The following is a 22,337-nucleotide window of genomic DNA, read 5'->3' on the forward strand; positions in this document are numbered from 1 at the left end:
GTTCATACAGAAAAGACGAACAATAAAATACTATTATCATTGTTTTAGCCACCTTATCAGATGTCTCCCTGCTCACCTCTGATTTCAGCTAATATGACACATGCTAAAAAGAACAAAAACGTTAAAAGAAACAAAACATTAAAAGAAAGACTCCTTAAAACAACAAACTAGCCATAGCTTTTTCTCTCTCTCAATTTTTAAGAAGTTGAATTTTATACCTGAATTCAGATTATAGTAGGTTTGAAAAACAACCAGTCTTTGAAAGTGAGAAGTATTACTTTCCTGCATTGAAAATGACTTAAAGACTGAAAAAAAATGAGCTAGTAACACTTAGTTCACTCTCTGAACAGGGAGCCAGCCATTTTTTCAAAGGAGTAGTCTGTTATTTAGATCTAGCCTTTCTATCACCTAATACACATTTTAAAGACAATGTTGGGGTAGGTCATATTGATAAGAATTAATTTTATTCTTTCAGATAGAGGAGACTAACATAGTGTCTGTATAAAACATCATCTACAACACTGTTAAATTGCGTATTTACTACAAAAAATATGTAAAAAAAAAAAGATGTTGATTCAATTCCTAAACTCAAGGCTGAGAGGCAGAACTGCCTTTCAGAGGAGCTTTCACTTCTAAATTCAAATGATTTTCATCTATAACCATTTTTTACAATCACTTGAGAACACCAATAGGGACATGTTATGTCGGGGTATATATATAAGAACATCGACTGGAACTTAATATTGTGTAGTGTGCTAATGTCATATTTGACGTCTGTAGAGATGAAAATTATTACACTTTATTGTTTATAATCATTGTTAAAAGCCAATCTGGCACTCCATATGAAACAGAAATGAAGAATGTCAAGAACAGAGGAAGAAACTAATTCAAACTGAAACTTAAATTTTCAAGAAAATATTTACAAGAAGGATATATGCAAAACCAGTGATGAACTATAAAAATAACTTTGTGAGTTCTTACAAATTATTATAGCACAAAATGTTTATAAAAATGATGAGACAACATATTTCTACTTCCTAGAGGTCAAATATAACATTTCCCTCTTGCAGACAATAATTTCAGTCTGCTTCTCAATACTTGCAGTAGTCTTTTTAGATAACTTCACCTAACTGTCCACTAGCAAAGGTGTATAATCACTTGCCTAATGTCCCAATAGGGAAAAAAAAACAAGGGAGGGAATGGGGGTAGAAGCATAAGCTTGGGGCATCAGACCTATGGACACATGCAGGCTGGTAGAGACTGCAGGAAGTCTCAAGTCACAGTCCCTGCCTAAAGCAGGTTCACCTGGCAGAGGACAACCAGGCTGCTCAGGGTTGTACAAAGTCAAGGGTTGAAATCTAAGGATGGAGATGGTCCAACCTCCATGGGACCCCACCCCACTCCTGGGCTGTCCTCCTGGGAAAAAGCCTTGCTCTAGCCTCAGGTTTTTCTCTTTCAGCTTGTGTTGCTTTTCACTACTCCACCATACAAAGATGTAAAGAATGACTGCACCTCCTCCAACCCCTTCTGTTTGGGCTGGAGATGCTGCTGGGTGGCCCCAGCCCCAGAGTTATCCCTTCTCCTGGCTGATTCAGCCTATCCAACCACCTCTCCTTGAAAGGTAAAGTCTCCAGATCCACTGTCTCACCTTCAGCCAGTTTACTGATGTCTTTCAGTACTGCAAAGGTACCAAAAACAGTACCCAAAAAGAAGTGTGTTATCAAGAGTACTGAGCAGAGGGGGTTGAGTTCTTGGGGGTATGCCCTTCTCATACCTCTCATGGCTGGCCCTCATTGCTGCCTGGTTGCACGAGGCTGGCCCCGATGCAGCATGTTACCTGCCATTGCCCAGAGCTGTTCCCCAGACCAATCCCTGATCCCTGTTTGGCTGCAGGACTATGTCTTCACAGGGGAAGACTCATCAGTTGTCCTGCCTAAGGTTCCCATTGGACCAGTTCTGTCAAGGTCCCCCCAGATGGCGACAGTGCCTTCAAGCACATCCAGTTCCCCCCAGTTTGGTGTCATCTGCAAACTTCATGATCATACCCACTGTTCCCTCTTCTAGGTCACTAATAAAGATTTTAAGCAAGAAAAGTCCAGAATGGATCTTACAATACCCCACTTACCACCCCACTACAGACTATTACAACCCATAAACTACAGCTCTCTCAATCCAAACATCCAAATAGTTTCTTCAAACGTTGTTGTCCACCTATCCAGCTACAACATCCTAACTTGGGTAAAAGCATACAGCAAGGCATTGTCAAATATTAGCTAAAGTTAGGGTCAATCACAGCCAAGTTCTCCTCTTGTCCACAGACACAATCATTTTATATAAAAGACAATCAGATTGCTCAGGAGCCTTGGTAAATCCATTACTGTTTCTGGTCACATTCTCCATTAATGCCCAGAAACTACTTTCAAGATGACTTTCTTTGTGGTTTTCCCAGGGACTGAAGTGAGACTAACCAACCCTTCCTCTTGGATTATCCTTTTTATCAGAGAGTTCCCTCAATAAAAGTTCTCTACTACTTTTGAAGGACAAGTGTGTGAGAGTGCCATCAGCCAAATATCCCAGCACCCTTGGATGCAGTTCTTTTCAGGTGGTCCAAGAGATGTGTACTAGTTAAGTTCTCTCAGGTATCTTCCAACACATCAACTCTTAGCACTTCTCACTGAAGCCTGTCTCTAGGTACAAACTTTTGGAGACATCTTGGAACAGACTGAAGGAAATATGATATTTAGTACCTGTGCTTTATCTATTACATTCTGCCACGAGGTCATCATTCTGTTTCAGAAAAAGGTCCCCATTTTACTTGTTCTGCCTTTTACTGATAAAATAGTGCAAGAAACTCTTGTTAGAACTGTCATTACTTGCAAGTCAACTGCAAGTAGGTTACCACCACCCTCAAGTGCCCAAGGCAATGCTTCTGAACGCCTCCTGTATAGATTTCACTTCCTGAATACTATTTTCCACATCCACCCTGCTGTCTGTCTGGTTATTAACTCTGTTTAACCACACTGGTCTCCTGATATATCCACTTGTTTTCCTGAGCATCAGAGTGGACCATATGTGAGCTTGGAGGCAGATGTCTTTGAAGACTTGATATTTTTTCCTGAGTTCTTAATCCTTCAGTGCTGCTTCTCATGGGATTCCACTTACCAGTTCTCTGAACAAGCTAAGACTCTGTTCCTCACCTCCAGATCTGCTCTATGCTATTCTCCTTCCTTCATTGTCTCAGTGTCTTGGTCTTGACAACTTCATGGTAACTATAGCCCAGGCTGCCATTATTATTTTCTTAACCAGTTTTTCCTTGTTTGTAAACAGCAAATCCAGCTGTGTGATATCCCTGGTTGGCCCAGGCAACACCCATTCCCAGAAGTAACCTCTGTCATAGTCTAAACAACACCTTGACCTGCTTGTAACGCCACTCTGAAACACCAACGCTACTAATTCCCATCCCTGCAATCACCCGGCTGTGACACACTTTTCTCTCATAAGCGTGCCTCATCAGCCAGGAAGAGAGAGACATAAAAATGACTCTGACTGTGTTCACTGAAGGTATGGGTAATAGATTTCTAGTAATTTATCAAATATTAAAAGCACTACATTTGCCAACTTGAAAATTATTACATCGGTTCAGCACACACTAGATTCTTCCGTCCCAAGTATCAACAAACCATTTCTTGCCCTGCAAATCCCATAATCCTTTCATGATAACTCTCCAAAGGAGGGAATTTGCAAGAACTTTACTTCCCATATTAAGAGATCTGAATGAAACTCTTTACAAAGGGTTTCCATGAGCACAACAATTGGAAGCATCACCAAAACAACTGATAGTCACTACAATTAATGCACTTCAATAATGTAAAAGAACACAACATTGTAAGTATACAATTAGTCATGTAAACAATAAGAATCAAATACCTAGATATATATAAGTAGCTGTCAAACACTAAGATACCATATTTGTGGTTTATTTCTTAGAGGAATTTAAAAAAATGCTAGTCAATTTTCACCAGCAAACAAGAAAAAGTATAATTTAAATAAAAAATATTCTATACCATGCATTCAATTATTTTCTTTTTTGTTTTCTCATAAACAGTGAAAATAACTTTTTAATATATTATAAGCAATAATAAGTTCTCTCACAGAATGGAGACCTTTGGAGGCAAGCACACAATTTATTTGAAATTACTCTTAAAATTTAAAGTGTTCTTCCAAAACAACAATTATGAAGAACACCGCAACAAAATTATAGGTAAGTAAATTACACATCAAGAAAAAATTCGTGATAATACTTTTAAGCTTTTATTATTTCAGATAGATATCTATTATCTTAAAGGGCAGTATCTCTTACTTTTTAATGATTACATTTTAAGATTACTATTTGAAGTCAGATTCCTGCTTTGCAACATCAATTTTTAAAAAGCTGTGGGTCTTAAGTGAAGGAATGTAAATGAATGCAAGTCCCCACTGATAGATTTGAATATATAACTTGCTATTTAAAGAAAATAACTTGTAGTGAAATGTCTGGAGAAGGTAATTCTGTAATAATCCAGGAGTCCATTCCAATTCATACCTCTATTATGGCATCATTGCCAGATTTTTCCATTTTCCATTGTGCCTCCTGCTTCCTCAGTTTCTCCAGGTCACTTAGCAGGTCAGCACAGCATGTATTTAATCCCTTATTTTCCTCCTCCAAGTTTTTTATAACCAGTCTGTTTTGCTCTTCCTTCTTCTGTGCACACTCCTCAGTGTCCTGTAGAACAGTACCACAAGGGCCGATAAACAAAAAAAGTGAGAACTAATCAGCAAATATAAACTGTGCAGTTTTACCCTCACAGCAGCTTCTTCTATATTTGATGGCCAAGGTCACCTGTGTACTTTTATTGGCCTCTTTCATGCAGGTGGAAGGGTCATATTTTTTAGCTGGATGACAGCTTTGATGAGTACACATTTGCAAAGAGCCCATTAATTGATCAAGCTGCCTTTGATGCTGTCCCCAGCTATTTTTGAGACCCACACAGACATATCCTCCCAGACCTCGGCTTTATCAATTAATAATGCCAGTCCCATCAGAATCTAATTACAAGAAGCCACATCTTCACACTCCTACTTTCTTTGCTCCATTTCCATCATTAACTATTTATCTGAAAGTTATAAAGCTTGGATTCTTGGCTTTAAAGCATCTTCCTCAGAGCTGGTATGTGAGAAAATGGTAAGGTACAGCAAGGCCTAAGGCAATTTTTTCTCCAAGCTTGTCACTTTCTGTGCCACAAAGGCTGACATTGCTTAAAGAACTGCTTCAAAGCTACAATCTTAAGAAACGATGTACAAGTCAATATACCTTAAGTTCTTGGCTTTTATCTTTAAATTTCTGGTTCAAGGTACTGAATTCATTCTTCAAATAGGCATTTTCCTCCTCCACAGCATTTTTTCTCTGCATTAAGCTGTTTATCTCCTGGCACTGTCCTGCGAGTCTCTATTTAAATTAAAAAAAAAAAAAAAAAAAAGTGTTCATAGACAAAAAGCAATTGCAAAAGGGGATGCATGTCCTGTGTTTTAGACCTATGAAATGTAACTATCTGACATATATAGTTTTTACAGCATTGTTTTAATTTCATTAGTACTTTAATCATACTCAAAACTAAATGACTGTAAGACACAGTAACATAAATGAGGAACCCCACAGCTTGCTGCTACTGAACAAGGAAGTCAGTAAGTGCAGAACTGAATGGAAATTACTCAGTGAAGCTCATTTGCAGAAGTTTTATCTGTGCTTATGTATTTAGAACACAAATGAACATTGTTCAACTTGAACTTCTAGCACACGAAAAATCAAGCCAAAGAGCTGAGTTCAAAATTCTCCAGAATTTTGATAGTAATTAGAAATTGTTTTTAAGTGAAGCTACCAAAAAGATTATGATACAAAATAGTCGCAAAGAGAGAATTAAGTCTAGCTGAATTTGCAGCTCAAGGAAAATAATACAACACTGCTCAATGCATACAGCAGTTCAATGTACTCAAATATGATAAAATCTCACTGCCATAAAAAAAGAACTTCAAGTTTCTGTGATAAATACTTGCATTCTATTCCTATGACATTTGTACTAAAACACCCTCACTCTTAAATGCATATTAGAACTCCTCATTCTTCTCCAGGAGTCTATTTTTAATTCTACATACTGTTTTTGTCCTGCCTCTTCTTAAATCAAAGGGCATTAATCTAACATTTTCCTAGCAGTGACACTGTAACTGCAGTACAAAACTGATTAAACTTTCATGTCGGGACAAAAATGTAACTGCTCTGCCTTTAACATACAGGCTAAAATGAATGTGTTCAGAAATATAAAAAATTATCAACAAGAGGTACACCTCTAGATTAATCTACAATATTGCTGATAACATATGTAAAGGTTTTTGGTGCTCAAAGGTTACATTTGATTCACAGGTATGTAAAACATGAAAAGAAATTAAAATTTTTTGGGAAAAAACAAAACAATACATTTGAAGTCATACTTTCACCGTTCAAAATGCAAGACATTTGTGCTTCAGATATATTATTACAGTTGCAAGAACTGAGAGTTGCTGCTGAGAGATGATTTAGGTGAATTTTTAAAAAGGTATGAATCCACTTCACTATGGAAAGCATCGGTTATTTTGTGTGTTGCCCTCCCACTCCCCCGATCCTCACATAATCTGAGTAAGCAGCTCCTTTGAGTTTTCCTGCCAGCTCATCACTACTTGTTTAACATTTATCAAGACAAAGCATGTATCTGAAGCACTCTCTCAAAAATTCCACCTATCTGAAAGACACTCTTCGCTCTGAGCTAAAAATTCATAAATACACACACTTACAAAAGCTCCAGCTCTTCAAGGATCTACTTTGTGAGAGCTACATCATGTTACTATTTAGTTTCATTATCTACTGTGCGAAAACTGATAAGCACATGTATATTTGTGATGTGAAATCAAAGATATTTAGGTTCTCTTTGGAATGGGATACTTTCCAGCAATGTAAAGGATGAATGGAAACATGAAGGTACAAAGTGCTACTATTTCAAATGTTTACTCTGTATTGCTGAGATTAAATTTTCAACAGAAATAAACTACTTACTCTGCATACTTTTCAGGATAATCAGACAGATTATCCTGAGTCAGACTTCCACACAAATTACTTATCTCCACAACTGACCCCCTTAATACTTTAAATTAATCAAAAGGCAAATACACCACACCAATTACTAAGCAGTAAACTCACAAAAGTAGTCTACAAAGTCATCTACTGCAGCAGAAGCGAAACATTATCTAAGTAAGTTACACTTGCATAGAAAAAAATCCTGTTATGTTTCAAAGTATTTTTCTTGGGTTACCACTTTGCATGCTCTTATCTTTTCCTCTAAATGAATTGAAATTTTACTCTCATATCTGCTCATTTCACATTCTTACGAAGAAGGGAAAAAACCCAGAAGTATTACTTGGGAGCCATGACTGGGCAAAAATAAGGGTCATAGAAAAGAATTTCTGATACAGACAAATAAATTATCCTCTGCCCTTGCCTGTGCAGCTGTTTTTGTACATTGCTTCCTCAACCTACAAATTAACTCGTATAATAGGAGAAAGAGAGTAAAGACTGATTTCTTAAGCAGAGAACACAATCAGTGTTCCTAAAAGACTACCCTATTCTGATAGGGAAGTGAAACAAGAAGAAAGAAAAACATACCTGATCAACATACAGGGCAACCTCCTACATGAGGTTACTTTAACAGATTTCACCAGGTAAAACACTCACCAGGAATTCGTCTATTCCCACAGTATCTACTGGTGTTGGTTAGATACCATAAAGACAGGATAATGCTACATAAAACAATCTCAGCTTACACTTCGTGTTGACTCAGTTGTACTTGTTCAAATACAACAGGGCAAAAGAAATGTTTGACACCTTCATGCTCAAGAACCACAGTGGTGTTGGATCAAGGGTTGCACTTGATGATTTCGGTGGTCTTTTCCAACGTAGTTGATTCTATGATTCTATGATAACTAAAACAGCTAAAGTACACTTCCAAAGGTTATTCCATAGACAAACTTCCAAGAAAGAAAACTCTATTCTAGACATGAATTTTCTCTAATGAAAACCAAAAGAATCTGATTTTACTCTTTTGTTTAGCAGGAGCCCTAAGTGCTGCAGGCGACAGTACATACAAAGAAAGAAATGCTGTGACCTGGTGGAGCAGACCTTTTGATGTTTAAGAGGACTGTCATCCCAGAATTCTTTCCCATGGCATCTCTTAACTACAGCACAATACAATTTTTCTTCTTCCATAATATTGTTACATTGTTTACTGGAAAATACTACTTTTTTAAATACCTTCATATCAATCTGAAGAGGAAGCAAAATAACATACTAAGTCAAATAGAGAAAAGCATGAAAATGATAGATCAAAACTGAAAGGAGAAATTAACCCTTTTTTGTCTTAGTTCTGAGTACCTCAGTCTTTTCATGGCACTAGGATGTTAAAATTATTTGTCCATATTTTATGTGAACAGATATAAAACAGAAGCTTTAAAATTAAAACCTCACTTTCATCCATAGCAAATTCAGACAGTATAGAGATAGGGAAGGTGGTAACCAAAACAACTTCTTAAGACTAGGAGTCTGATTCCAAAAACAATGTGAGTTAGCATACAATTTCCAGAAGTTATGTACTGTTTGATGTTGCAGACCTAATCACTGAAATTATAGTCTTCAGTAAAAGATTTTTTTAATCTGATAAATAAAAAGCATGCAGAAAGAACTATGAAACAACAGCTCTATTTGCTATTACTGCATTAAGTATTCCCCAAATTTTTATACTTTGGAGGTCAAGGCAGGGAAAAAACTAACTCCTATCTCTATACTTTAAAATCTGATCAGACTGCACTACTAAATCAGTATTGCATACCTGCCTCTACATGAGTTCATAAATTGCAGATAAAAGCAGGTTTTACTTCACAAGTTAACTCAAACTAGAGTGAAAACATCTACCAGAAATACAAGGCTGACACATATCCTTCAGTGCTAACAATGCTACCAACATACAAATGCAACAACACACTGGTTGCTGAAGTGCTTGATGAAAAAACTCAGATCCCTGCACACAATATTAAGTTGTCCTTTTGTGACTGCAACAATGGAACATGCATTTGATTTCCACTACTGAAAGAATCAGGGTAAAAATAAACACTATATTCTGTACTTTCTTCATTGCACTCTTTATCAGAAGTTTTCACTGTGTTGTAGTCCACTTTTAAAATACCACATGAAAAATAGTAAAAATTAATACAAACTGATGAAAAATTGAAATATTTTCTCAGAAGCACTGAATTTAAAGAAATCCTGACATCTTAAGCGGAAACTAAATTAATTTAGTATTGAAATTATTTTATTAAAGCTTAAATGTGAGAATATTATTTCTTTCGCATTTTTCTTTTCGTCAAAACTTCGATTTCAATGTTTTGTGACTTATTCCCTCCCTTTCATCATCTTTTTCCTCACCAAGTAATTGAGGTTGACTTACTACACTCTTAACTTCTCCTCTCCTTCCACTTTCTCCTTTTGTTTCTAGCAGGAATTGAACAATAAGTAGACACCACTAAAAAAGTGCCAGTAACATCTCATAGCTTCCCTTGATTTAGGTTTCTTAAATCTCCCTTTAATTTCACAACTCTATTAGTCCTCTTTGTTCTAAACTTGAACACTCATATGTATGTTTAACAAATAAGTCAGTCGTATTCTCATACAGTTCTCCCAGATAAAAAAAGAAAAAAAAACAATAAAATGAACAAAAGAAATCCACTCTCTTTCATCTCATGACTATTCATTAGATTCTTTAATTATTTTCAGATGTAGAATGAACAGAAGTTCCATGTAAATAATTCATGAAAAGGTAACCATATGCTATAAAAGTCATTTGCTGCATTCTGCAGCCTGGAGTGTCCTTCCAGAGTCAAAATGACACTAGCTAGTTATAATATAAATCAGAAGTTATTTTTAAATCTATACTGCTCTGAAAGTAAAATGTCAACAGTGCTACCTGATTCTACAGTAGACAGATTCCAGAAGATACTTGTATTCACAGCTAACTATCCAACTTAGAACTTGACTCCTAACAAGGATGAAAAACCAAGGAAAAATAGTAACTGACATATAATGAATTAAAATATAACTCATGCAACAGTATTTTGAATGCATATCCCATTATTAATTCCTATTTTTCATACCTAACCTTCTGCTAGAACAATCTTAAATAAATTAAAAAACCAAGCACAAATAGAGAGTAATTAAAGTAGGGGAGCTCATTGGATTTTCATACTAGCAGAAGTTGGTTTGTTCTTCCTCATCCAATCCCATGCTTTCCAGGATTCCCTGAGATTAAACAATTAAAAAAATTGTTTCTGATGAAAAGTAATATGAAACTGCAAGCAGGCACCTATAAATGAATTGCCAAAATGAATGAGAATTTTGGAATGCCTATTTCTATCAATACTAGACATGAAATAAAACATGGTAACTTAGAGATGCAGACAAGGGAAAACACTCTTAAAACACAGTCCATTCAAATGTGTTTTCCTACCATTTATGTGCTGGAGGAAAAGGGCAGGTCTGTTCTGCAGGAAATAGAACAGAAAATGTAGATTCTGTAAAGCTCTTTTCTAAGAGGATCAAGTAAAATGGTTCTACAGAGAAGCAGACCAGCAATATGAGCAGCTGACTTCATCCTGCAGGTATTTACTCCTCTACTATTAGTCAGCCTTGCTCCTGAATTCTCACCTGACCCACAGATTAAGGAAGGGTCAAACAACATAATCTACTATAAACACCATGTTGCCTATAGCCCTCTTTGGACTTGCCTGACACGATTAATTTGGTGTCTTCAGCAAAGTTTAGTATCTTAATTGAAACACCTGACAGCATTTTCCAGTATTTGAACACATGGTGGAAATAAATTGTGGCTTTATGAAGTGTATCACCCTTGCAACTCTAGCACCTCACTTTCTCTAGCAGCAATGGAACCATCTCTCACCAACAACCTACTGAGTAGGTCACAGCATGGACAAAACTTTTTTATGTGCACCATCTCCTTCCACTCAACCTGCACTCCTTACAACTCCACTGCAGCACATTCTTTCTCCCATCCACTAAAACAAAGCTTTACTGATATTTTCTGATAATATCTTGCAATCCTTTGCATCGCTTTCTCCTGGTTCGTTCTGCTGCAAAGGTACAGTGCAAGAAAACACTGACAGTAGCTGCATTTTTGCATTAGTAAGTGAGCCAAATGCTGTTTCTGGCACATTTGCAATACGTTTTCCATCTCTGAAACACGGAATACAGAAGCTGTTTGCCCTGTAAAGGGGATACAGAAGCAGTTTTTCACAAAAACACACCTCTAATTTGTAAATAAGACAGCATTTTTTCAAAATTCAAAAGTTTTAGAGGGATAATAAATACAGCATCAATATCAACCAGTATAGCATGTACTGCAGCAATGCATCTGCTACATTTAGAGATTACTGTCCATTTTCCTCTAATGAGGGTATAACAGCTCTCAGGATAACTACTGCAAACACTGACAATATAATCTGACAGTCTTGCCACAGCCAGTGATCCAGTGCACCAGGACAGATCAGATTTTCTATATGACCCATAACACAGTGCTGTAAAGCACCACTGCCCAATAAATTGATTTTTCTTTTTTGCCTTTCTTTCTTCTTAGCAATCACATCATGAAAATAAGCAGTAGCACAGCCTTCTAGGCCAGGTAATAGAAAATTCAAAGTATCTTTTTTACCTCCTAACCAAATCCAACAATCTGCTAAATGAGCTTTTCTCTTATCCTCCTTGAAGAGGACGATCTTGATGGAATTAAGTTTGGATTTTTATTTTCTACAGTCTCATTTCCAGGAAGGCTTATACAACATTCTTAGCCTCTGCCTCTGGAAATGTGCATGACAATCTGAGATCTGCAGGAATCAAGACATACTAGCATCTATGTCTGACACAGTAGCATTTCATTACACCCATATACATCAATTATGCCAGACCAGGTGTAGCAAAGAAAGAACAGCCATTGCTCTGACCAAGTGTTCCAACAAGCTCCTTCCTAAGTGTTGTCAGCAGATTCGCAAGGCCAGAACCTAATCTCACAGGGCACTGCCTGATTCTTTCTGCTACTTAATCCTTAAAGCACAACCATTTTCTTGAACTTGAGGAAATCTGCCTGTATTCCAGTATAATGCTATGATATATGAAAATCTTCCTCATCAAATATCCTCAAAGGGGGAATAAAATCCAGCTTCAACCTCTTAAAAACATATTGACTTTAGAACTTATAAAAAAAAGTGTCACTACAGCAATGAAATGGTATATTGAACACAGTTAAGCAGTGAATCTCTTCTACAGTAAAAGCAGATTCCAGTGGCTCAGAAACCATTTCTACCTCAGAAAAAAAGGCTATCCTACTGTAACTCATTGGCTACACGATAACTGTTCTTACCTGGACTGAAAAACAAATTCCCAAACAAGACAGTAGCCCCCAAGAGGATGAATGAGATCATAAAGATGACCTACCTCTTCTTTCTAGGCTTGAATATTCTGCTCAATATTGAAGAAATCATGCATTTCAAACTAATGTAATGAGCAGAGGACAAGAGATCTCACATTTCTTTACTTTGAATGCCTATTTCTTTTTCCTGTCTAATCCATTTGCAGCTATCATTTCAGACTTGTTTTGTAGAAGCACCACTAAGAATATGAAGGCTGAGTTATAAAGATCCAGAAGTTTTAGCCAACTTCAGGAGTGGCTACATAGACAAATTACTGAAAAGGTAAAGCACACATTTACAGCATATACCTGCAGGAATACCAAATATAGCTGGTTTTTTGCAGGGTTAAGTAGGAAAACTACTTTCTCAAAATGGAGTTATCTACCTTACAGAAACACACTTTCAATGGGTAGAAAAAGCATTCCTGCTAGGAATTTAAACAAAAACACTAATGAACTGTAAAGGTACACTATAATTCACAGCTTATTAATTTATTCAAACAAATAAGCTCACAGATATTAGCCAGCCATCATACTACCTACTTCAGGTAGCATTCTATCAATAAACCAAAATCACCAGCTTTCAACTACGTGAATAATATATATTCCTTCCCATCTTTCTCACTAAGATAAGCTCCTTAACAAGATTTCCTTCCCTTAATTTTATGAGAAAACTAACTAGTAGATGGCAAGTAGAAAGGTACAAAGACATATGATAATTCACTGATGCAGTTCAAGGGTGCTACATAAAACACAGATTTCACCACTGAAGGCTGATGCCTTTTCCAGTGTACAAACTAAGTTAAATGAACTTTTTAAGGCAAAAAAAAAGTTTTAGTGTCCTCAGACATACTTTGTCTGAAGTATTCATAAATCTCCTTCATTGGATAAACTTTTTTTGCAAAGAGTTTATAAACTTTGCATAATCTCATCACTGCTGACACATTCATTTGAACTCCTTATTACTGAAATTATCCTCATGTCCCTCATTATACAAGAATAATCAGGCTTATATGCTACTGGAAATAAAGTGTTTAAATGGCAATAATGTCTGTATACCTTTGTCTTAATTTAACAAAAGCATTTCACTACAAAGAAAAATACAATCATGTGAAGGTACAAAAGTTAAGAAAAATTTATTAGTGTTAATTAATGCCTAAAGGTAGAATTATGCTTCTTTCAATTGGACCCATTAAAGGGGCTTTAATATAGATTTGCACAGCAAGCTGAAGATTTTCAACTGCAGATAATGAGGCAAGCTAGTACTATTTTAACCCCTCTAGAGTATAATCAGTTGATAAGGTTTTGAAACATTACAAGGTCTAGGACAAAAAGATTAGCTTTAGTTCCTCCAGATCTAAATTGAAACCTAATTAATTAGCAATGTTATAGAAAAGGTTTACTGCTATTTTTACATGTCTTTAATTTTGTCTTCTAAGGAAAACAGGTTAAGATATTTTAATTTACCTATTGCATGAATGGCAGAAGACTGTTCTCTGTTCCCACATTATTCATTAAACTAATTGTTTGGATTTAAAAATTTACTACATTCCTCCAAAAACCTCACCTTACTTTTTAAGAAAAAAATAGTACCAGTGAGCTGTTTGAAACATACACAATTATTATAAATTAAATACAATTGGTGAAAAATGCTTCCAAAGAAAAGGGAGCATGAAACAAGATTTCTGCAGCAAAATATCTATCAGTCTTCAGAAGACGAATAATTAAAATTCTAAGAGACTGTTTTATGCATTTAAATGTAGTAATTAGAAAGTCTTTTCCTTGAAACACATACAGAAGTGATGTATATACGTCAGAGATACATAACCACTGAGAAAAGAGTTTTGAGCCATGGCATGAAACAAAAGTTATAGTAAAAAAATCATTATAACAATCCAGACACTAATCTCAAATGAGTAAGATTTTAACCACAGTAAGATTTTAAACAGCATTTAGAATAAATATATCTATATGCCAGATGAGGCCCAATTGGGAGTTTCGGATCAAAAGTTACCAGGCAACCAATTAAAAAGACAAAAATTAAAAAAATATATATTTTTTACAGAATTTATGTGCAGTAATACACAAAAATAACTTAAATGCTTTAATAAATATATTTGAAACCTTGAATGGTACGTATTTAAATGTTCCACATTACTTTGTATTTAAAATGTTTAACACAATATTTATTAAGTTATGCAATAAACTCATGTCAAGAAAAAAGTCTTATTCTATTTTATTTATATAAAACAAAATATTATACCATTGTAATTTAGGAAAGGTACATGACTGAAGATGTACTGAGTACACAGCAGGTCAGTGCACGTACTGTATTCCAAAGATATTGCACAGCAGAAGTTTGGAAAAACTATGATTTACACTGATTTTTTACCCCTCAGGGCACAGGTCCCATTCTCATGAACATCTAAGCACTTTTCTTCCCTGTTAGGTTATACAAACATGATTAAAGACCATCCTACTTCTTCATCACAAGTTTCCAAATTAATTTAGTTGATTTTCAGAAATATCCATTAAAATGGAGACCGTTCTAACACTTGAAATATCTCATTACAAATTAAGCTCATTCAGCTTTCAGTAGAACTAACGAGTTGGATCTCACCTAGGTTGTGGAGAATACACTCTTCTATTTACAGCAATTTTAAAAGTCTTCTTAAGCATATCAGGATAAAGTTTAAGCAGAATACAAGAGAAGAAATACCACCTCATGTTCTCCTTGTAGGATTTTCTTGATGTTTCTGGCAGCAGTATCAGCTTACATTCATGCTGAATTATAAGTCATTTATTTTCCTTTTCCCTTATGCAACATTATATACAATCAGCTGTTTGGCAGCCAATCAGAAATTCCTCGTAAAAAAATACCCTACGACAAAATATGTTGTTGCCCCTGAATCTCTGTATGATGCACGAAGGGGAAGTGACAAACAACAGAAGACACGACTGGGTAATTTCACCTTCTGAGATGAAACCAATACACAGCAATACACGTAAAAAAATACACAGACTGCAATACACTGCCTTGAAGTCTTGCTGTCCGTACTTTACAGAAAAGAATACTCGTTGTCATTACCATCAAAATACACATTTTCACAAGCAGGTTATTTGCATAATAATTACAAAAATAGCATTTTTTCCGCCTTAGATGAATAAAGAAGGAAAAAATCCAGTAAAACAAAATAAATGAAGAACACGTTTTCTATGCCACCTCCAGTCTTTGATTACCAAATCAGCAAAACTAAGAAAATGATCCCTCTCGTTTCAGTCTCGTAGCATTCCAGCCAATGGATAAGCAAGAAGGTCAGAGTGACATCATCTCTGTACACAGCTTTTATTTACAGCACTGGCACTATCTGGTGCCCTTCATAACCCACCTCCCAAGTCAATGACACTCTAAGGGAAGCCAACTGAAAGGGCTGCATTACAGTTGTGACAATCACCAAAACAACAGCTTCTGTTCCCCTCATCTCTTAGAATTACAGAATCATACAGTATCCTGAGTTGGAAGGGACTCACAAGGATCACCAAGGCCAACTCCTGGCCCTGTACAGGACCATCCCCAAGAATCACATCACGTGCCCGAGAAAATCATCCAAATGCTTCTTGAGCTCCATCAAGCTTGGTGCTGTGACTATTCCTCTGGGGAGTTTTTTTCCAGTGCCCAACCATCCTCGGCGTGAAGAACCTTTTCATAATACACAAACTAAGCTCCTCTTGACAGAGCTTCAGGCCATTGCCTCAAGTCCTATTGCTGGTCATCCCAGAGAAGAGATCAGTGCCTGCCTTCTGCATCCCCTCATGAGGAAGTCGTAGACCACAATGAAGTCTCCCCCCAGTCTCTTCTCCTCCAGGCTGAACAGACCAAGTGATCTTACCTGCTCTTCATATGGCTTCTCTTCAAGGCCCTTCACCATCTTGTTGCCCTCCTCTGGACACTTTCTAAGAGATTAGTATCTTTCTTACATTGTGGCACCCAAAACTGCACACAGTATTCAAGGTGAGGTCACACCAGTGCAGAGTAGAGCGGGACAATCCCCTCCCTGGACTGGCTGGTGATGATTTGCCTGATGCTCCTCCAGGACACGGCTGGCCCTCCTGGCTGCCAAGGCACTGCTGACTTACATTCAGCAGTCGACCAGGAGCAGGACCCCCAGATTTTCTGTATGGCTGCTCCCTAGCCTCTCATTCCCTAGTTTGTATGTATATCCAGGGTTCCTCCCATCCTGTTGACAAAAGTCCTCTTTCCTGGATGCCACTTCACCAAGGATCAAGTTATATTTTACAACCTCTCTCCACTTCCATGTGGATGATGTAAATGCATCACATCAATTTCAGATTTCACATCAATTACAGGTTCAGTTTCTGAAATTGATCTGAAACCACAGAGTACAATGTCATGCAGATGCGCACTTCACGTTCAGAAGCTGCCACAACATGCAACCGTTCTTAAAAGCACATTACTGCACAGATATTCCTATAAATATCTTAGACAAGAATTTTGTCTTTCAGATAGGGACAGGGTAGAAATACAGGATCATATCATTACACTGGTTTATCAAAATAATGTGTGTGCATGCACCAAACACATTACACATCACACATACAGCCACAAGGATATGACAACACACTGAAACTTCAGCCACTGCTATAATACAAAATAAAAGTTTATTTAATAATAAACAACATTTTATTTTAAATTTTCATATTTATATAGATTTACATATTTCATATATCTACATCTTATATGCAATATAATACATTCTATTATATTTAATATATTATATCTTAAATATAATTATATAAAATACAGCTTATATAACATAGATTATATAGGGTATACAGATAATGTACTGTATATTATTTAATACATAAAATAAATTATTATATAATCATATATAATGTATCTATTCTACATCATTGTATTTATAATGTATATATTTTCTATATATTAATTTAAATATTAATTTATTTAGTAATAAACCCAGAAACACTACCACTTTTGTCAGGCAGAAGGCGCATCAGGTTTATTTTTTTGTACTTGTCAGTATGGCAAATCTTTCCAACGCATGGGCACATTACATCCCTGAACATAGTCAGAGCTCTTCTGGACTGAAATCCAAGTGTAGGTTAGCCCATTAGGCAAAATGAGGGAATGACCAAATAAATTTTGCAGAAAAATTTTCATCTAAAATCACAGGAACATTTAGGTAACAGATAACTGTTTGAAGAACTCAGAAGAGCTTAATTAATTATTTATCAGGCGACTATAATTGCTGAATCATCTGCAACTTTCTCTTTAAGATATGACAGTAAGCCATTTTCTCATTTTAGGAAATATAAATGTCATGTCAATGAGAAGTCTTCTTAACCGCTCTGTTTAAACATAATACAAACCTGTTCTAGGGTTTCTATTTTGCTGTCTTTGGCTTCCAAAAGCTCTAAAATTCTTCTGTCCTTGACTTCGGCTTTCTGTTTTTCTCTGGAAACAAACAAAAAAACCCAGACACTTTATTAGTCATAATTTGGGGTTAATAATTTGAATTTTTCATGTCCTGATAATGAATGTCATTTTAAAGCACAGAAAATTAAATTATCTGAAGCTGACAGGCCTTGCAGAATTAATCAGGGAGCATATGGCAAGTGACAGCAAATTACATCTGTAAACAGCTAACACAACTTTGTTCAAAAAGAAACAGAAGTAAGAGGTCTTAAAATACATTTTTAAGCAGATGACATTATCTGTCTCATTCTTTCCCAAATGCAGAAAATGTTCAATGGACATAGAATGAGCAAAATGCTTTTTTCTCTTCTTGGCAATGTAGAGTCACTAAACTGCTTGCATTTGTTAAATCCTTCTAGCAGTTAAAAGGCATTTCTCTAAAACAACACTTTTGAACATCATGGATCATTATAAACTTTTACGTGGACAGAATCTATAACTTTCACCAGGATAAAAAAACAAAAAAGACAGCACAAAAGCTTGGGTAACAGGGATAAGCAGAGCCACTCTTATGTGGTTATTAAGTGCAGAGCTATTATCATCTCTGGAACACTTTGTAGGATGTCAGTTGGTAAGTCATTAACACTTTATTTACAAACTACCTCATCTCATGGTTATCCTATTTCTTAACTGAGTTTTAAATATTGATGCCCTCACTGGCTTCTGTTTTAGGCAGAAAGAAAACAAATGTTGCAATAGTAAGGATATTCCAAGATTCCTTGGCACAAGCATATACCTGCAACTAAAGGTCTGAGAAACATAGATTGCCTACAAATGGCCAAATAATTGAGGTAATTCCAAACCCACGGTGACAGAAGTAGGAACTCATTCAGATTATTCGTCTTCTCACAGTACAGTTAAACTTTCATCATGGCTATTATCAGCCATCTATAGAAGCCAGAAAATCCTACTTGTGCAACTTTTGCTCTTCCAAAATGGGAATGTTTCTGAGCTGGAAGTGAATGAAACAGTGGTACATGAATCTGTAAATCTGATCTAAGGTGGATGAAAATATTGAGCTGTACACAAAAGGCTTAATCTGCTGAAGCATTCTGTAACAGTGACCAAAAGGATAGTAGATATATGGAGAACTATTTTTCTTCATTATTATTACCATGTAATCTACTCTTAGTGGTGATTTTAAAGACTAAACTGCACTATCATCACAGGCCCCACAATAACATAGGTTTTTTTCATAAAGTTTTATGACTGCTAAAACATCTAGTCTGATCTCGAGTAAATAAAGAATTAAACAAAAAATGGTACAGAATTTCAAGTGATGTCTTTGGAAACTGAGGTCTCAAGGCAAGGACTTCAAGCAGCACTCTCCTATTGCAAGTCTAACACAGCTGTTGCGTTGTAGGACTTGAGGAAAGCTAAGAAAAACCTACCTGAAAAGACATGCATTTAAGCTACATTTAGTTAGGAGAAATAAAAATATACAGGAAATAGTCTTAAGCAGTTGTATGGTGTTAAAAAAAAATCTTCACAAAGAAAATAATTCAGTCACTGTAATGAGCAAAGAAAAGTCAAACCATGAATATTAAACAAGTATTCCAAAAGACATTTCATGTCTGAAATGTATTTAACATTTTAACTGAGGTAGAATCTTAACAGAAAAATGAACATCAGATCCTGACCTCAAAGCATCTGATCACCTGCAGTCAAAAACATCAAGGAATTGTCATGATAGGTTGCTAGAACACATGAGCAGCAAAATAAGAAGCACTGACTGTTTTTCAGTTTATCTTTGAATACTTCAAAAATGGAACTAAGTAGACTGTGATAACAGAAATCCATTCTGATTTAAATTATGAAATTATCTGATGTATTCCAAAGGTTATGCTGTGCTGTCTCTCAAAAAAAAAAAAAAAAAGGAATGGAGCACAAGAGCCAAAACAACAAACATGATTCTGAACATACCAGTTTATGAACCCATCCACCCTGCTTATAATACCTATCTAGCTAACAGAAGTCACATTCTCAGCAAGATGGTAGACAACTTTCTGATAGCTGTATACTTTGTACTAAAACATAACAGACAATTTTAAAGAGCAGAAGTTAGTAAGGAAAAATGTGTGTGAATACATTATTTGTAAAACACTTATCAAAGAAGTTTGTGCATATACCTGAAACAGACATCTTTTTCATGATAGCTACTATACATTACTCCTCAACTTAGGCGAACCAAACCTGCTCCAGTATAAAAATATCAGTACTTCTTTATACTTAATTACTTTGCTGTGGAGTTCTTAATGGCTATCAGCAAGCACCTTTTCTCAAAGGCAACAGTTTCAGTAATCAGAACCCCAACTATTTTGGGAGGAACGTATTGCTCTCCAATAAGCAAGTTACACCATAATCTAGTTGAGCAAATGATGGACCTATATCAATATATGTCTAAACATAAATATATGTTTATTTATTATAACATTCAGAGTTTCCTCAGGTCTTAAATATAGCTAGACAAATCAAGAATTTAAGATTAGACACATACACAAAACCGGCTGATCCAAAATTCTATGAGCTTCAGATGACACAAAGCAAAGAAAGTCTTTACTACAAATTACTTAGAATAGCAGCATTCAGACACAAGAAGAATCATACCACAAAAGGCACAAACATACAAACCCCATGAACCACCGAACAGCACTGTCTCCAGTTCTCAGAAGTATCCTGACCTTAACTGCTAGCTGGAAAGTCCAAACCATTCTTTGTTCCCAGTGATATATTTCCCTCTCCGTTTTAATTCAGCTGTTTATTAAATCATTGTTCTACCACTCACCCTGTACCTACTACCCACAATATACCATCGTCTTCCCAACTCTGACCATCATCTCCTCTCATAAAGTCAATCTTTCTTACAAGAAGACTCAGTTAAACAACAGTACTGGGTAATCAGCTAGCCTCCTAACTCAACTATGCAATTATCACTTGAGGAGTATTATTAAACTTGTTATCTAATGCACTAATTGATATGAAAATCTGGTCAGTTAGGTAGGCTTCTCAGCCCTAAGGAACTTCACAGTTATGGGGGTGTAATTTTGTTCTTTATTTATTTTTAATTTCTTTAGGAAGAAAGTGAATAAGCCAGCCAAGAACTAAGTAAAGAACAAACTGCTTCAAAAAATAGTATGCACAGCCAATTCTGGTATATTATTGGTAATCAAGAATTTATGGAGCCCTCTGACTTTAGGATATGTTTGCATGAAACTGGTTTGAAGAATAAAGTCTGGGACTGAAAACAAAAAAAAACCCAACAGATCACTGTTAAAGCAAAAAATATGCCTGTAATAGAGACACACACTAGCCAATGGTTCACTAGTTTAATGCAGCATTTTCCACTTTTCTGATACTTAGTCAAACACTATTTGAACAAATATGTCAAGGAACATAGTTTATAAACACAGATAGATCATTACTGTAATAAATGAGAGAAGTTTAAGTAATTTTATTTTTCTGAGTTTTTTTTCCAGACTTCCTAGATAGCACAGGCTATAGTAATGCCACCAAAAACAGTTTCACACGTTACCACCCACAGCTAAAGAGAAAGGTTCTAATTACCACAATATAACCACACAATGGATGTTGTCAGAAGCCTAAAACACAAATTGAAACTTCATATACAACTTTATCAGCAGTTTTTCCTGGAGATATAGGACTGTTTTCCATAACTGCCACAGGATAGTTCCCCATAAGGTAGTATGACTGACTAGAACTTACATATCATATTTGGATCTGCAGTTGCACCTTGAAATGAGACTTGATGGAAACCGCAGCAATCACCTCCTCTTTTTTAGAAGGGTAACAAATATTAAGAAAAAATCTTCAAAGAACTTTATTAATTGAGCTGTTAAGTATTTAAAATATATTTTAAAAAGTCCACTGGAATATGAGGGGGCAGAAATTCAGGCACTGTCAAGAAGCTGATGATGATCAATGACTGAGACAAACTCCTGTTTAGCTAATTAGAATCACTGATGAGCAATAATGATGTGAGCTAAGAATATTTGCAGACTTCTTTAGTATGAAAAATGGAGTGAAGAAAGGCTGTCAATTTGTACAAGTTTTGAGCTCGAATCAGTTTTCTCCTGAGTACTACCTATTTTACATGTTTAAAACAGATGCCTTTAGATACAAAGATTATTGAGATTCAGCTTGCTCCCACAAAAATGAAGAAATTGAGAAAACATTCTTAAGCTTGACATTTTTCCTCTGTTATGATTTTTTTCCCG

At 35.8% G+C, this 22,337-nt stretch overlaps 1 protein-coding gene across 14 annotated transcripts in view; it reads right to left on the minus strand.

Annotated features, from left to right (window-relative positions):
- Positions 1-22,337, minus strand: part of CNTLN (centlein) — a 181,667-nt gene that overhangs the window by 136,381 nt on the left and 22,949 nt on the right. For all 14 annotated transcript variants that reach the window (XM_027910062.1, XM_027910047.1, XM_027910107.1 and 11 more), the window contains 3 exons: positions 17,997-18,081; positions 5,351-5,485; positions 4,583-4,762 (listed from right to left, as the gene is read on the minus strand). In XM_027910062.1, the coding sequence (XP_027765863.1) occupies positions 4,583-4,762; positions 5,351-5,485; positions 17,997-18,081 (400 nt within the window). The remainder of the gene's footprint in view (positions 1-4,582; positions 4,763-5,350; positions 5,486-17,996; positions 18,082-22,337) is intronic.

The sequence above is a fragment of the Empidonax traillii genome, unplaced genomic scaffold (assembly GCF_003031625.1).
Source record: "Empidonax traillii isolate 1590-97213 ecotype Southwest subspecies unplaced genomic scaffold, ASM303162v1 scaffold28:size2823434, whole genome shotgun sequence".
NCBI classification, from domain to species: domain Eukaryota; kingdom Metazoa; phylum Chordata; class Aves; order Passeriformes; family Tyrannidae; genus Empidonax; species Empidonax traillii.